Source organism: Sebastes fasciatus, chromosome 2 (genome assembly GCF_043250625.1).
Source record: "Sebastes fasciatus isolate fSebFas1 chromosome 2, fSebFas1.pri, whole genome shotgun sequence".
Lineage (NCBI taxonomy): Eukaryota > Metazoa > Chordata > Actinopteri > Perciformes > Sebastidae > Sebastes > Sebastes fasciatus.
Genome location: NC_133796.1, coordinates 35,003,877 through 35,019,527, shown reverse-complemented (window position 1 = coordinate 35,019,527; position 15,651 = coordinate 35,003,877). Strand labels below are relative to the sequence as shown.

Below are 15,651 nucleotides of genomic sequence, written 5' to 3'. Positions count from 1 at the left end.
CATATCATGTAAAACTCACTTTTTCAGTGCTTGTAAACATCCATTTGGGTATCTGGAGTGCCTACCAACCCACAAACTGTGAAATAAGACGACCCAGACAGTTTTTTGGGTCGTGTCGAGAAGGTAACCCAAAATTTGGGAAATGCAAGATGGTTAAGGTTAGGCATTAACATAATAGTTAAGGTTAGGATATGTCATCGGGCAGCGAGTTTTCTCAATTTGCATGTTACCTTTTAGACATGACCAGTTTTTTGTGGGCTGCCTAGATCAGTGATTCTCAAAGTGGGGTCCGGGGACCCCCAGGGGTCCGTGGCACTCTGCCAGGGGGTCCTTGAAAAGTTTTCAGATTTATACATTTAAAATCATCATGATATATTTCTTTTCTATAAAAGGGTTCATAGTTCAACTAATATTAAAATTTCTAAATCTGCAGTACAAGAGTTCATAAATGATGTTCTAATCTAACATATCTATAACTCTTAGAATCTGCAAATATGTTTAATACATGTCTTATATCTTTCTAGTACATTTCTCTTGTGTTGCTCGTTCACATAACTAAGACTAAAGTGTAAAAAATAAGCTATATGTCAAATTATTCCAAGGGACATACATGAGGGGGTCCTCAGTATATTCTCTATCTTGTAAGGGGTCCGTGGCTGAAAAAAGATTGAGAACCTCTGACCTTGATCAGAAAATATGTGATTAAACAAACCATTCAGATTCGGCTCCCTTTCTTATGTCACTTGCAGGTTCATTAGAATACATCATCCACAACTTGAGAACCACCTTTGCAAAGGTGCACCAAATTTTTCTCACAAGCCAATCAGAGCAGTCTGGGCTTTTTCAGGAGGGGGGCTTAAAGAGACAGGCGCTATAACTACGCTTTATGTATAGGTTCATTTAAATATGTTCTAGTGGAAACCCAAAATACAGTATGACCTCGGAAATGAGCATGATATGTCCCCTTTAAATGTCTTCTCAGTGCTTTTTAACATTGTCCACATTTGAATTTTACTTACTCCACTGCCGTCTTATAAATATCGATGGCCTTGTCGGTTTCTCCAGCCAGCAAATGAACCTTCCCGAGCATCATGAACGTCTTGTCGTGTTTATTTATCTGGAGAGCTATGTTTAGATGCTCTTCAGCCTGACAGAGACAGAGGATCAAAATGATCAAATCACCTGGGTATGAGTGCAATCTGTCCTGTATAGTGTCGGTAAAATCAGCGTACTCACATGTTTGAAGTCTTTGATGAAGAAATAGCACAAACCCAGATTATGACTGATCTCCTGGGGTGAGAAAATGTCAGATTATACAAATCAGGGCTGGATAAAGACTAAGCTAAATTCAATTTTCAAATACAAAAGCTATTTAAGACAACAGCTCTATGGAATACAAATTCTACAGTATTACTGACAGTAGTATTAAGCCCCGTTTCCACCAAGAAGTGATGATTTTAGTCCTGGAACTACTTTTCAAGGAACTAAAAGGTTCCTTCGGCCCACTTTTGTCTGTGTTTACACCGCGGTCTAAAGACCTGCGAAGATCAGGCAAATTAGTCCGCTGACGTATGAAAAAGCAACATGACATGGGACGAGGACTGCTGGTTGTCGCAGCAGTAAACTCACTCTGCAGCCTGCGGTTCAGTGTGGCCACCTGTTTCATCTAAAAAACACATTGAAAAAAACATAAACGTTAGATTTTGTCTTGCTGCGACGATATTTCCTGCTGCGTAGTATTTACTGATGCATGTTGGACGTAATGAATGAAATGCAGCAGAGGAAAAGCAAACTAAGAGCATCTGTCTCCAGTAACTCATCTGCTGAATGTTTGATGATTATTTATTTGTGCTTTAGAATGTAACTGTCGTTTTTTTTTAATGAGTCGGGAGGCTGACAGCAGAGCCTAACTTTACTTTCAAAGAAAAATGTTCTCCCCTCATCCTAAATCGATACTAGAGTACTTTCTTGTTTTATGAATGAAGCAGTAGTTGAGTAAGGTTGAAGCAGCGGCGCTGTGTGTATGTTTTACCAATCGGCGACGGTCATCCTTGCAAACCCCACCACAGGGCCTTTTTGGAGGGTAAAAATGCCCTGTAAAATGTACCTGGAACTTAAATTAGTTCCTCAAAAGGTTCCTAGTTCCGGGGGAAAGTTCCTGTGGTGGAAACGGGGCTTTAGAGGGGACAGTTGGTAAATTAACATTAATGTAATACAATTTTATAGGCTTCATAGTAAAACAGTCCTGGATCAGTCTGGAGGTGCAACCATGACGTTTTTTTTTTAATTGTTGCATGAAAAGACGTTCAGTCTGGACATCTCCCACTCTAAATGTGGGGAGAATTTGCTGAGAGAACTTCATGCTGTGTACTTAGAGTGAAAGATGCTAGGCCCACTTAACACACAAACTTTAAGACAAAGCAGAAACTCAGAGTGTTTCTTTTCTTTTACCCAGTCTTTCTCGTTGAGCCTCGCAGCTTCGTGATAAAATTCAATAGCTGCTTTGTGCTTTCCCAGGAGAAATCTACAGAAAGAATAAACAACAATAATCCATATGAGACATTAATCAATCTTAATCACTGCATGCTGAATAGCTGTCCTTAAAACCCTGCAACAGTGAAAACTACACACTGTGGGTAGCTTAACTTTTCCCTACAGTATTAAAAAAAGTTCTGTCCATAAGTGGCCCTCAGTTGGGCTGTTATCACTGTATATTTCTCTCCTGTGTCTGTCTGGTTAGATAATGGAGGAGGGTTGATGCACCCCAGGCTCGAGGGCAGTGCACTCACAGTGATCTGGCCACTTGCTTGAGATTGTCAGCGCTGCTGTGATTAAGGATGGCACAGCTCTGAAACAGCTCCAGGGACTGTTGGATCTGTCCCTCCAGACGCATGATTAGTGCTGTGGCAAGAAATTAAAACATAAAAAGACAGGATGTTCATCTACACGAGGAAGTAAAAAAAAAAAAACATGGGGGTTCCAAAGACCAGATTTTTGACAACCACGGAGCTTTCATTTGATGTAGCTCTTAATTAACATCATACATATTACATGTGTGAGGGTGAAGAGTTACGACTCACCTTGAACATATATGGCATATTCACACATTCCATTAGTCTCCTGTAGTTGTTCCTTGATGATCGACTACATGGAAGAAGAACAGAACGGGAGACAATTTCTGCAACTGAGGTGGATGTTATTTTCAACATGTGTGAATAAGAGCACTGCTAAAAGTAATAGCTACTTTGATTTAAAAAAACAAAAAAAACATTTAAGATCCTGATTCAGTTTCTAAACTTCCAGTCGCAAACACGACTAAATAGATAAACTAGAGGGACAGAGGCCGACCTCCGCCAAGGCCAATCTGCTCCAAAATTTACCAAGTTTCATGAAATTTGGGTAAGTATTTTCTTCTGTAATCCGGCTGACAAACAGACAAACAAATTAACAAACAAACCGAACCGAAAACATAACCTCCTTGGCGGAGGTAACAAGAGTATTATACCCTGTTCAGTACATCTGTATCGTACATCTGAGGGCCCTATTTTTGCTCTGACAGTTTGGTATTTTCCTAACATTGAAATTTGCTTTGCCCAGCTGTGTGGTATTTTGGTGCCCAGTACAGGTGCACAGGTGGGCGGTTCATTCAAATGAGACAGCGCAGAGCGAGATGTTGGTATTTCGGTGGAAAACGTGTTTTTTAGACTTTGTGCTGAAAATAGATGTTTCAGGACCACGTCTGTTTCTGGTCAATCTGTTGCCAATCTGATGATTTTGTTAACAAAAGCAAACTAACTTCTTGGAGCAAATGCAGGGATATGATAGAATAATGCTCGAAAATGTAAATAATATATTTTAATAAAACATTCTCCAGTCAGTAGATGCGTTTTAAATTTGCATTAATGTGGTGAAATGACTATGAGTGATTCTTACAGTGTCTGATGTCGACATGCACGGTATGTAAACCTTCTGCTTCAGTTCATTAAATCTCTGCAGCTATCTGAAGGGCGCAGGACAGATACTGTACGTTGATAAATTTGCAGCCTCTGATTAGAAAGAGCAGCAGTGACATTACGCACGGCCGTCCATCGTGTTTACCTTCATTAAATCATGCGCATTTGACACCAGGCTGCTGCAAAGTAACCCCATACACCTCCACACAGATCAGACGGGTCCGTTAGAACTCAGTATTCTGCCGTTGGATTACCGAGGCTCATTAATCCTGTGTGTCACAGCCTCCTTTCCAACTTTAAATTTAGTGGTATGAAGCTGATGTAACCATTTGCAACGTGAAATACAGTAGAATTAAAACTGAAATAGTGTTGAATTGATGCAATCATATAAATTCTGAAAACTATTTTCATCCATCCATCCATCTTCAACCGCTTATCCGGGATCGGGTCGCGGGGGCAACAGCTCCAGCAGGGGACCCCAAACTTCCCTTTCCCGGGCCACATTAACCAGCTCTGACTGGGGGATCCCGAGGCGTTCCCAGGCCAGAGTAGAGATATAATCTCTCCACCTAGTCCTGGGTCTTCCCCGTGGTCTCCTCCCAGCTGGTCGTGCCTGGAACACCTCCCAAGGGAGGCGCCCAGGAGGCATCCGTGCTAGATGCCCGAACCACCTCAACTGGCTCCTTTCGACGCAAAGGAGCAAGGACTCTACTCCGAGTTCCTCACGGATGACTGAGCTTCTTACCCTATCTCTAAGGGAGACGCCAGCCACCCTCCTGAGGAAACCCATTTCGGCCGCTTGCACCCGCGACCTCGTTTTTTCGGTCATGACCCAACACTCATGACCATAGGTGAGAGTAGGAACGAAGATTGAACGGTAGATCGAGAGCTTTGCCTTCCGGCTCAGCTCTCTTTTCGTCACAACGGTGCGGTAAAGCGAATGCAATACCGCCCCCGCTGCTCCGATTCTCCGACCAATCTCACGTTCCATCGTCCCCTCACTCGCGAACAAGACCCCGAGATACTTAAACTCCTTCACTTGGGGTAAGGACTCATTCCCTACCCGGAGTAGGCAATCCACCGGTTTCCTGCTGAGAACCATGGCCTCAGATTTAGAGGTGCTGATTCTCATCCCGACTGCGTCACACTCGGCTGCGAACCGATCCAGTGAGTGCTGGAGGTCGCAGACCGATGATGCCAACAGGACCACATCATCTGCAAAAAGCAGCGATGAGATCCTCAGCACACCGATCTGCAAACCCTCCTCCACCCGACTACGCCTCGATATCCTGTCCATGAATATCACGAACAGGATTGGTGACAAAGCGCAGCCCTGGCGGAGGCCAACCCCCACCGGAAACGAGTCCGACTTACTGCCGAGGATCCGAACACAGCTCTCGCTTTGGGCGTACAGGGATTGGATGGCCCTGAGAAGTGCCCCCCTCACCCCATACTCCCGCAGCACCCCCCACAGTATCTCCCGGGGGACCCGGTCATATGCCTTCTCCAAGTCCACAAAGCACATGTAGACTGGATGGGCATACTCCCAGGCCCCCTCCAGGATCCTTGCGAGAGTGAAGAGCTGGTCCGTTGTTCCACGGCCAGGACGGAATCCGCATTGTTCCTCTTCGATCCGAGGTTCGACTATCGGCCGAACCCTCCTTTCCAGCACCTTGGAGTAGACTTTACCAGGGAGGCTGAGCAGTGTTCCTCAAAGTGCTCCTTCCACCGCCCGATTACCTCCTCAGTTGAGGTCAACAGTGTCCCATCCTTACTGTACACAGCTTGGATGGTTCCCCGTTTCCCCCTCCTAAGGTGCCGGATGGTTTTCCAGAAGCACTTTGGTGCCGACCGAAAGTCCTTCTCCATGGCTGCTCCGAACTCCTCCCACACCCTCTGCTTTGCCTCCGTCACGGCAGTGGCTGCTGCTCTTCGGGCCCGTCGGTACCCTGCAACTGCCTCCGGAGACCTCCGAGATAACATATCCCGGAAGGCCTCCTTCTTCAGTCGGACGGCTTCCCTGACCACCGGTGTCCACCACGGTGTTCGAGGGTTGCCGCCCCTTGAGGCACCTAAGACCTTAAAACCACAGCTCACCGCCGCAGCTTCAGCAATGGAAGCTTTGAACATCGTCCACTCGGGTTCAATGCCCCCAACCTCCACAGGGATGCCAGAAAAGCTCCGCCGGAGGTGTGAGTTGAAGATCTCTCGGACAGGGGCCTCCTCCAGACGTTCCCAGTTCACCCTCACTACGCGTTTGGGCTTACCAGGTCTGTCCAGAGTCTTCCCCCACCCTCTGACCCAACTCACCACCAGATGGTGATCAGTTGACAGCTCCGCCCCTCTCTTCACCCGAGTGTCCAAAACATGCGGCCTCAGATCAGATGATACGATTACAAAATCGATCATCGACCTTCGGCCTAGGGTGCTCTGGTACCACGTACACTTATGAGCATCCTTATGTTCGAACATGGTGTTCGTTATGGACAATCCATGACTAGCACAGAAGTCCAACAACAAACGACCACTCGGGTTTAGATCAGGGAGGCCGTTCCTCCCAATCACGCCACTCCAGGTGTCTCCATCGTTGCCCACGTGCGCGTTGAAGTCTCCCAGGAGAACTATGGAGTCCCCTACTGGAGCCCCATACAGGACTCCATTCAGGGTCTCCAAGAAGGCCGAATACTCCGAACTGCTGTTTGGTGCATACGCACAAACAACAGTCAGAGTTTTCCCCCCCATAACCCGAAGGCGTAGGGAGGCGACCCTCTCGTCCACCGGGGTAAACTCCAACGTTGCGGCACTCAGCCGGGGATTTGTGAGTATCCCCACACCCGCCCGGCGCCTCACACCATGGGCAACTCCAGAGAAGAATAGGGTCCAACCCCTATCCAAGAGTACGGTTCCAGAACCGAGGCTGTGCGTAGAGGTAAGCCCTACCATTGCAGGCAAATTGGTCTTAGGTGAGGGGCCGGACTAAGAATGGTTCACAAAAAACCCAATGACGACACGAGGCAGAGGAGGAGTTAGCCGGCCCGGAGGAAGCCCGGGGCCCACGTCTGGAGCCAGGCCCAGACGGAGGGCCCGTCAACGAGCGTCTGGTGGCCGGGCTTGCCACGGAGCCCGGCCGGGGATACCCCGAAAAAGGAACGTGGCACCCCCCTCCTCTCCATCCTGTGGGCTCACCACCTGCGGGAAAAACCGCTTGGGTCGGGTGCGCTGCCACACGGGTGGCAGTGAAGGCCAGGGACCTCGACGGACCGGACCCGGGCGGCAGAGGCTGGCTCTGGGGACGTGGAACGTCACCTCTCTGTGGGGGAAGGAGCCGGAGCTTGTGCGGGAGGTGGAGCGCTATCAGAAAACTATTTTATATAAGTAATTTCTATCATCGTTGTACTAATTGTCTTGTTTAAAAAAGACCCACACCATCTGCCTCTGGCTACAGATTTTTGGTACTGTTTGCTCATATTGTGCTGCTCAGCAGCATCCAGACAACAATATGATTTCCTGAAGAAGCCAATTCTTCATTCTAGAACTGCAACAATTAATCTATTAGATGTCAACTATTAAATGAATCACCAACTATTTTGATATTTTCGATTAATCAGTTTGAGTAATTTTTTAAAGAGAAAAAAAAAAAAAGTTCTCTGATTCCAGCTTCTTAAATGTAAATCTTTTCTGGTTTCTTTGCTCCTCTACGACAGTAAACTGAATATCTTTGAGTTGTGGACAAAACAAGACATTTGAGGACATCATCTTGGGCTTTGGGGAACACTGATCAACATTTGGCACCATTTTCTGACATTTTATAGACTAATCAACTAATTGATTAATTGAGAAAATAATTGACAGGTTAATCGACAATGAAAATAATTGTTAGTTGCAGCCCTGCTTCATTTGTTGAGCTATTGACATGACTGTGCGTCACTGTGATTGGCTCAGCTGTTTGAAAGCGATGAGCCCAGGGATGTGACTGGCTGAGAGCGTATTTATTAATCACCACACCCTCTGATCTATAGTCCGCCTCACCCAGCTCTTTTGCACTTTGCGCTGCTGCACATACATGAATACAAACTAGCAGGTGTGCTCAGGGACGCCCCCACAGTCTGTGTGCTTGTTGCTGCGCTGGCACAATTAAAACAGGGCCCTGAGAGTGAGGTAAGTATCTGTCACTAAGAGAAAGTGAGAAGGAGGATTCCAGTAATATATCTTACAAGTACAGGCATCTATTCAGAGCTTTTATTAAGTACCTACCTGTTTCATGTGGGAATACACGGGTCAATGCAGCGAATTAGCCCATAATAAAGTACAGTGTTAGACAGAACCCTGTACATGCCGGTCATTCATTGACTTCATTATTTTTTAAAAGGGCAATCAGACCAACACTGAACACGGACACGGGTCAGTGACGTACTATACCAGAGGGAGGATAGAGGAATGAAGGTACTCTACCTTACAGGTATCATAGTCTTTACGGATGTAGTGCTGGTGGATTAGCCAGTTTCTCCTCTCCACAATGGGAAGCTCTGGAGCTGGAAGGAAGAATATAATAAGATGAGAAGACTATAAGGTAAAAACTAGAACTCCCGCCTTGCGATTGTATGACTCCGCCAACCAGTCAAGTTGCAGTTTACATCCATGTCTGTCCAAAATGTCACCCCTTCTCCATTTTGTCCTGTTAGACATTTGTGTGAATTTTTCATGATTAGTATATGAATTCTTTAGTTAAGGCCAAACATGTGTTTTATGAGGTCACAGTGACCTTTGACAACCAAAATATATCCAGTTCATCCTTGAGTCCAAGTGGATGTTTGTGCCAAATTTGAAGAAATTCCCTCCAGGCGTACCTGAGATATCGCGAGAATGGGACGGACGTGAGGTTACAGTGACGTACAGACATACGGACGGACAAACCGAAAACATAATGCCTCCGGCCACGACTGTCGCCAGCGTGGAGGCATAAAAATCAGGGAGACTTTTAAGCTCATTACCCTCCACTGTTCAGATAATGTCTTATTTAGTTGATAGCTGAATGATTAATCCTGAAAGCTCCCCCCTTTTGCAGCCATTAGTACGTCTCTGATCTGACAGTTTAACACAGATGTAACACGTCAACCTAAATCCACACGCTACATTTCACCAAGCACACTGTAAATCTTAGCTTGTTAGCAACTTTTTATTCACAAACAGACAGCTCAGACTATCAAGAGTTATGTTTATTTGGATTATTTTTAATTTATACAGTCTTTTTTTTAATTTGGCAGTTGAACAAATAATCCTGAAAGCAGCCTCCTCTCTGCAGTCACCAGCGAGTCTTTGATCTGACAGTGACATAGATGTTAACACTTCAACCAAAAACCCCGGGCTAAACTATAATCAATTCACCAGCCATGCTGGAAATGTCACCTTGTAAGCAAGTTTTTTCGTTACAAACACTGCTTCCTCGTCTCGGCGCAGGTTGAGATATTCTCCCCGTTGCCAGGGCAACAATGTATCTCGCAAGCCAGGTGACAGAGAACAGAGAAGGTATAGAGACAGGCTGAAAGGGGGGAGGCTGGAGGAATGAGCAGTACAATACAAAGCCAGCTTTGGAAAGGGTTAGGTAACCTCGAGAACCCGACCACAATGCTCCAAGTCTTCTTCCCAGCGGAGTACAACATTTCATTTCACAAGGAGGCAAACGTAATTCCAATTGGAGCGAGTTTGATTCTGGTAATCCTGTTATCTTACACCTACTACCTTCCTCTGAGGCTAAAAATAGGATTCAAGGCAACGTTGGATGAAGTGCTCGGCTTTGAGTCTGCCACTGACATCGGGAGGGGATATCATTAACGAACTGCCCGTGTAAAAATACAGTGTGAATTACACCAAAGCTCCCTTCTGTTTTTATCTGTCAGCGCTTCAAGCGGGGCTCTGTTGATTTGTCGCTAGAACTGGAGCCCCTTCCAACAACTTCAGAGAAATCCTCTCCATCGCTGAGTGTGAAAACTGCATGGGCTTCACACGTTTGCCCCGTCAAGATTCGGAACGGCCCTATTTGTAGCACCCTAATCCGCTTTCTTCCTGCTGAGACAGCAATAATATTCTTGTCTCTGGGTTTCAGATGGAGCCCTGTGGTGCTCCAGAGTCCACAAAGCAGGGCGCATTTGGTGGAGATGGGATACATGTGCGACATGTATTCCTGTAACTACAGTATGAAGGAAGGGGTAGAAAGGAGCTGAGAAGAAGAGCACAGCATGAGGTCTCCCATTGTTACATTTGATCTGGCTAATGCTAAGACAGATTTGGCTTCCATGTGCTTCAAGCATCTGTTAAAATGGGATAAGAGCAGAGGAGAGGCATGCTGAGATCAAAAGACACATGGGGAGAATGTAATGAAAAATACGATGATTTTTTTTTTTTGGGGAAGTTTCAACACGAAAACTTCAAAAAAACCCTCGCTCTTGTCAAGTAATAATTTAGTCTCATATTCATCTGAGGACACATATTCTTCCCTGGAATTTGACAGAAATCAAGCCGGCTACACTAACACTTGATTCTGTAAAATTGAAACATGCTGTACTGGAAGCAGGTGAAATGACCTTAAGCCATTGGCAATGTTTGCTGGTTTAAAGAGAAACATGGGCCTGCCCATGTTTTTGCAACACCTCCTGGGTCTTACTCGCTAAGAATGAAGTAACTGCATTGAGGGCTCAACAATGAGGATTGCCTGCTTCCCCGGGGCAAGTAAAATGCCACGTCGGGCTAGTAAATCTAACAACTAACTAGTAAAACAGAATTTAACACATTGTTTTTTCCATAGCTGATGATGGAAGTAGCTAAGGAGTGAGACATCTTGCTTCTTTCTCATTTCTGTTGAGATTTGCACCTGCGCAGTACCGATCGGGCGGTCATGAGAAAATGGCGGTGGGTAAAGACAAACTTTATGAGTTGAAGCGCAAGCGAGCATTTCAGTTATCCTGGAAACAGGAATTTAGTTGGGTGGCGTTAGAGGATGAAGATTAAAACTCCAGATTAATTCATTTAAATCTAGATTAATCATGAGAATTAACTTTGGTCTTTGTTGTTATTTGATAACTGGTAATAAATAAAATAATCTAAATAGGGGCAAGTAAGAATTGACTTTGGGCAAGTAGATTGGGCAAGTGAAAAAAAAACATTACGTTGAACCCAATGTAATAAAAAGAACGTAATGTACTTGTTGTGCATAACTTAATTCATTTTGTGTGTGCATTATATAACCCTAATTACAATGCATGGTGGTAATTATAGAATTAGTATGAAATCAGTAGCTTATAGAGACAATTTCACTGAGATTTATGGCTTTTTATTTGATATTTTCACATTTTTAGACTTATGAGTAATAAGATGGTTCACTTCTTGTTCATATTCAGGTTACCAAACGTCATCATCCAATCATAGTTTTGAATTCTAAACTACTGTGAAAACTCAACTATTTCATACTTCAACACACTTTATACTTAGATTACTTGTTATATCACTAATTATATGAATATATATATAGAGTCGTGCAGGAATGAACCCTAAAACCCGGAAATGAGTTAGTATTATTGCACTTCCGGTTCCTTCGTCTGGAAGTTTTTAGTTAGATGCCTGAAATAAGGGCTGAAGAGATTTTAACGTTTTGTTCTACGACATAAAATATGTCAGTAATAATCCCACTCGTAAATTTTTAAGCTTTTACGTGACTTAAAAAAAAGCATTGGCTAACAAGTGGGTAAATGAGACTACTAAACGTCATCACGCCGAACACTAGTCCACCTTTAGCTTAGTGGTGGTCACATGAAATCATGCGACCGTGTAGTTCATTTATAGCCTAACGTTAACCTTTTCATAAAGTATCATAAACGTTTGTTAGCCACAGAGCTAATTTTCTGCAGTAATCTAAAATGGAAAAATTCAATTGGATTTTTGTCGAGGGAACCAGGGCGATGCTCACTTCCTGGTTGGCCTACAAAAATACGTCATCTCTGCAGCACTCTATAGGCCTACCGTATGTGTAAAGCATGATGAAGTCACAATTCCCTTTAGAAGGAGTCCATGCACCTGGTTGTCCTTTTAATTTTAAACCAGCGGGTGCTTTTAAACATTGTGTTAATACATTTAATATTTATAAAAGGTACTGTATGTTCCAGTTTTCTTCTTTGAAGTCTATGCCCATGTGTCAAGTCAATTTTATTTATATAGCCCAAAATCACAAATCACAAATTAGCCTCAAGGGGCTTTACAATCTGTACAGCATACGACACCCTCTGGCCTTGGATGTGCCTGTGTGGCATGTTCTTACAGCTTTATATTTAATTTTTATACTTACATTTTAAACCGCATTCTATTGAATGGTTATTCCAAATATTCTACTCTTAATGGTTGATGTCTTTTCTAACATTTGCATATTACAGTCATAAACTGAATTAAAAATGGTACTGTTTTTACTTTATTACTACAGTACTGTAGCGCTTCACTTATACAGTATTGTACACTTCCATTATATTAACCAATTAAAATCCAATCTTTACTTTCTGGTTTTATTACTCAGTCAGTACCTTACATTAATGTACTTAGGGTTTGGATTTGATTTGTCGCCTCAAATTACACTAAGCACACCACAGTATTGGCTCTCAAGCCACGTGAAAGATCACTGCATTGAAATACAATAACATACAATACTATATAGCATGTACTTAATTGCTCTCATAAGACTTGTATTCTCAGCAGGGCTCATGATAAATACAAAATATTGTAAAACAAAACAAAAACCAAAAAAAGCTTAATCATGAGCAAAAGCTTAATGGGACATTAAGCCACAATAACGATGACAAAATATCCTGATATAATATATGATCAACAAACATTTTCCACACAGAGAAATATGTGGAACATGGCTCAGCAGCATACTGTATAAACAGACGGTGGTTAGAAGGGTGAGGGTGACCTCTGCAGGACGATTAGCTCCACTCTTTACCAGACTTAATTGTCAGAAATCAAAATAATGGGTATCGTAAAAGGAATTGTGTTGTTTGAAAGTAATTTTGTAAGATGATTGCAAGTGTCAACTGTCTTACCTTTAGGTGCCCGACGTTTCTTGGCTTCAGTAGCAACTGGGAGCTGAAATATATGAAATACAACATAGATAAGGAACAATCCATAAATTACATAGCAAAATACACTGTACACTATCTATCAATATTTCACATGAGCAGCAGGTACTGCGGCCCTACCCAAAAAAAATAGTTTTATGATTTGCTTGTTCCTGTTAAAAGGCTGTGTGGAAATACAGGTCTATGTTCAGACAGACTGAAATGTCTGCTGAAATGGTGTGTTAATTTACAATTGTACAGGATAGAAACTTTCTTAAATTTGACGTTATGAGCCTGTTAATGTCCTGCAGTTGTATGTTGTGCAGTATGTCCTGCTCAGGGGCTAAAATGCTAAAGAGTTTGGCGCTAACTGCGAGGCCACTTTTATTATTTTAATTGTACAGTATATGGTCCTTGCTAAACAAACAGTTACCTAAACTGCACTGACTTACTGTACATGTTGGAGCTTCCAACTGGCACAAGAGCAACTCCAACCACTATAGTCCACAAATAAATGTGGGAAACACTAATTTATGTATATTACATTCTAGTTTTTCAATATGCTTAAAAGGTCCCAGCTAAATCACTCCTCCCACTGTCTATAGGTGTGTATAATTTTAATTAGTGGCATACTGCACAAAATGTATTTTGCTCACCAGATAAAGGTTTCTTGGAGGTGTTGGAGCTGATGCTGAATGTAAAATGAGAGGAAACTTATCCGCACACTCAATATTTATTTACTGAGGGAAGCGTTTGGTCAGGGACCAAACATCACTGACCAAAAGATTGCCTAGAAGTGTGAGGATGCTTTTCTTATTGTAATAGATTTAGCTTTCCTTTAAAAGGTCAAATTCCTGAGAAATACAATATAAGCCATTGACTGGAGGTATTTCTCTGTAAGTTGTGAGCAGGCAGTTTTACACTTAGTGTATTTAGTACACATCTGCTATCAAATGTAGTCCAGTATAACAGCCCTGCAAACACTCTTGAAGCTTCAGGTTTTAACCGAGATGCTGACTTTTTCCTGACGTGTGTCAGATACATGATGATTCCATTCTCTAGTTATTTTTGATTAATTATATTTTTGAAATGAGCAAGGAAATTGTTGAGATTTAGAAGCCATGACTAGGAAATATTTTATATTTTAATTAATAATAAAAATCAGCCTTGAATCTCACAAGGTCAATGCTGACATTGAATCAACTGGTTGTGACTATAAACTATATGACTAACCAGGTCATGAAATGTACATACAAATGAATGTTAACACCCTCTAATAAGAGGTCACATAAATGTCTCTGAGCAACTCCTGCCTCACACATCCATCACATATATTTTGATGCTAATACTTTTGTACACAATTTTGAATGCAGGAACTTTACTTGTAAAAGAGTATTCCTACACTGTGGTATTTTACCTAAGTACACGCTCTGAGTACTTCTTCCACCTGAGTAGAAGAGTCTTTTTGTTGATACATGAGCTTAAAGTTTTCAGAACTGTGTGCATAGTTTCATTTATTTGTGTGTATACAGTGCAGAAAAACTAAAATACAAATACAAAATACGGCATTTTTCCCGTCGCCACAGACACCCAGTTTGTAATAACGCAAATATTTCATCAGTGGGCCATAGACTCAATCACCATTGTGTAACCTCCGTTGTCTATAGATACCCTAGTGATTTCACAGACATTTAAATGAAATCCTTTTTGCCACTTTAAATATAATTTTGACGTACTTGTACTTTACTTGAGTATTTCCATTTTATATTACTATCTACTAGACTGCTAAACTTTCAGCACAATTCCATTGTTTTCACTCAAATTGAAATGATAAAATCAACCACTTTAAGTAGAGTACTTGAGTAAATGTAAAAACAGTATTGTATTTGTCATATATATACACAGGTACATACAGTACATGACATTCCCACCCCATGCAGGACACCATCTCAGCACTGGAGCGCTCCTTTCAGCGACAGGCTGCTCCACCCAAAGTGTGTGAAGGAGCGCTATCGCAGGTCCTTCCTTCCTGCAGCTGTCAGACTCCACAACCTGCACTGCTCCCAGTAGACCACAACCTGCACTGCTCCAAGTAGACCACAACCTGCACTGCTCCCAGTAGACCACAACCTGCACTGCTCCCAGTAGACCACAACCAGCACTGCTCCCAGTAGACCACTTACACACCAACAAACTGACAATAACCTGATATTTTCAGGTGGAATTTCATTCATTCATTCATTCATTCTCACTGTGCAATATCATTTTCCACTTATGCAATTTTGTTAATAGTCTGTTTATTGTCAATACTGTATATACTGCTCCTATTTTTATACTTCCTTCTATTTAAATGATTCATATTTTGTTACACTTTGTTTAGCTCTTTTTTTTTTACTGTGTTAGCTGATGCATCTTGTTTTTTGCTCTATCCCCTTTGCTGCTGTACACTGCACATCTCCCCACTGCCGGACTAATAAAGGAATATCTGATCTTATTTGACCTCTGCATTCAACCCATCCTTAGGAGCAGTGGGCTGCTGTAAAGTTAAACGTAATGTACATAATGTACTTACATTCTACCACTGGTGACTACCTACTACT

The 15,651-nt window shown here is 42.7% G+C and overlaps 1 protein-coding gene across 2 annotated transcripts in view; it reads right to left on the bottom strand.

Annotated features, from left to right (window-relative positions):
• Window positions 1–15,651, bottom strand: part of bbs4 (Bardet-Biedl syndrome 4) — a 28,296-nt gene that overhangs the window by 11,894 nt on the left and 751 nt on the right. For both annotated transcript variants that reach the window (XM_074621523.1, XM_074621533.1), the window contains exons 2-8: window positions 13,037–13,079; window positions 8,406–8,485; window positions 3,081–3,144; window positions 2,790–2,901; window positions 2,452–2,524; window positions 1,237–1,290; window positions 1,020–1,147 (exon numbers count right to left, since the gene is read on the bottom strand). In XM_074621523.1, coding sequence (XP_074477624.1) covers window positions 1,020–1,147; window positions 1,237–1,290; window positions 2,452–2,524; window positions 2,790–2,901; window positions 3,081–3,144; window positions 8,406–8,485; window positions 13,037–13,079 — 554 coding nt within the window. The remainder of the gene's footprint in view (window positions 1–1,019; window positions 1,148–1,236; window positions 1,291–2,451; window positions 2,525–2,789; window positions 2,902–3,080; window positions 3,145–8,405; window positions 8,486–13,036; window positions 13,080–15,651) is intronic.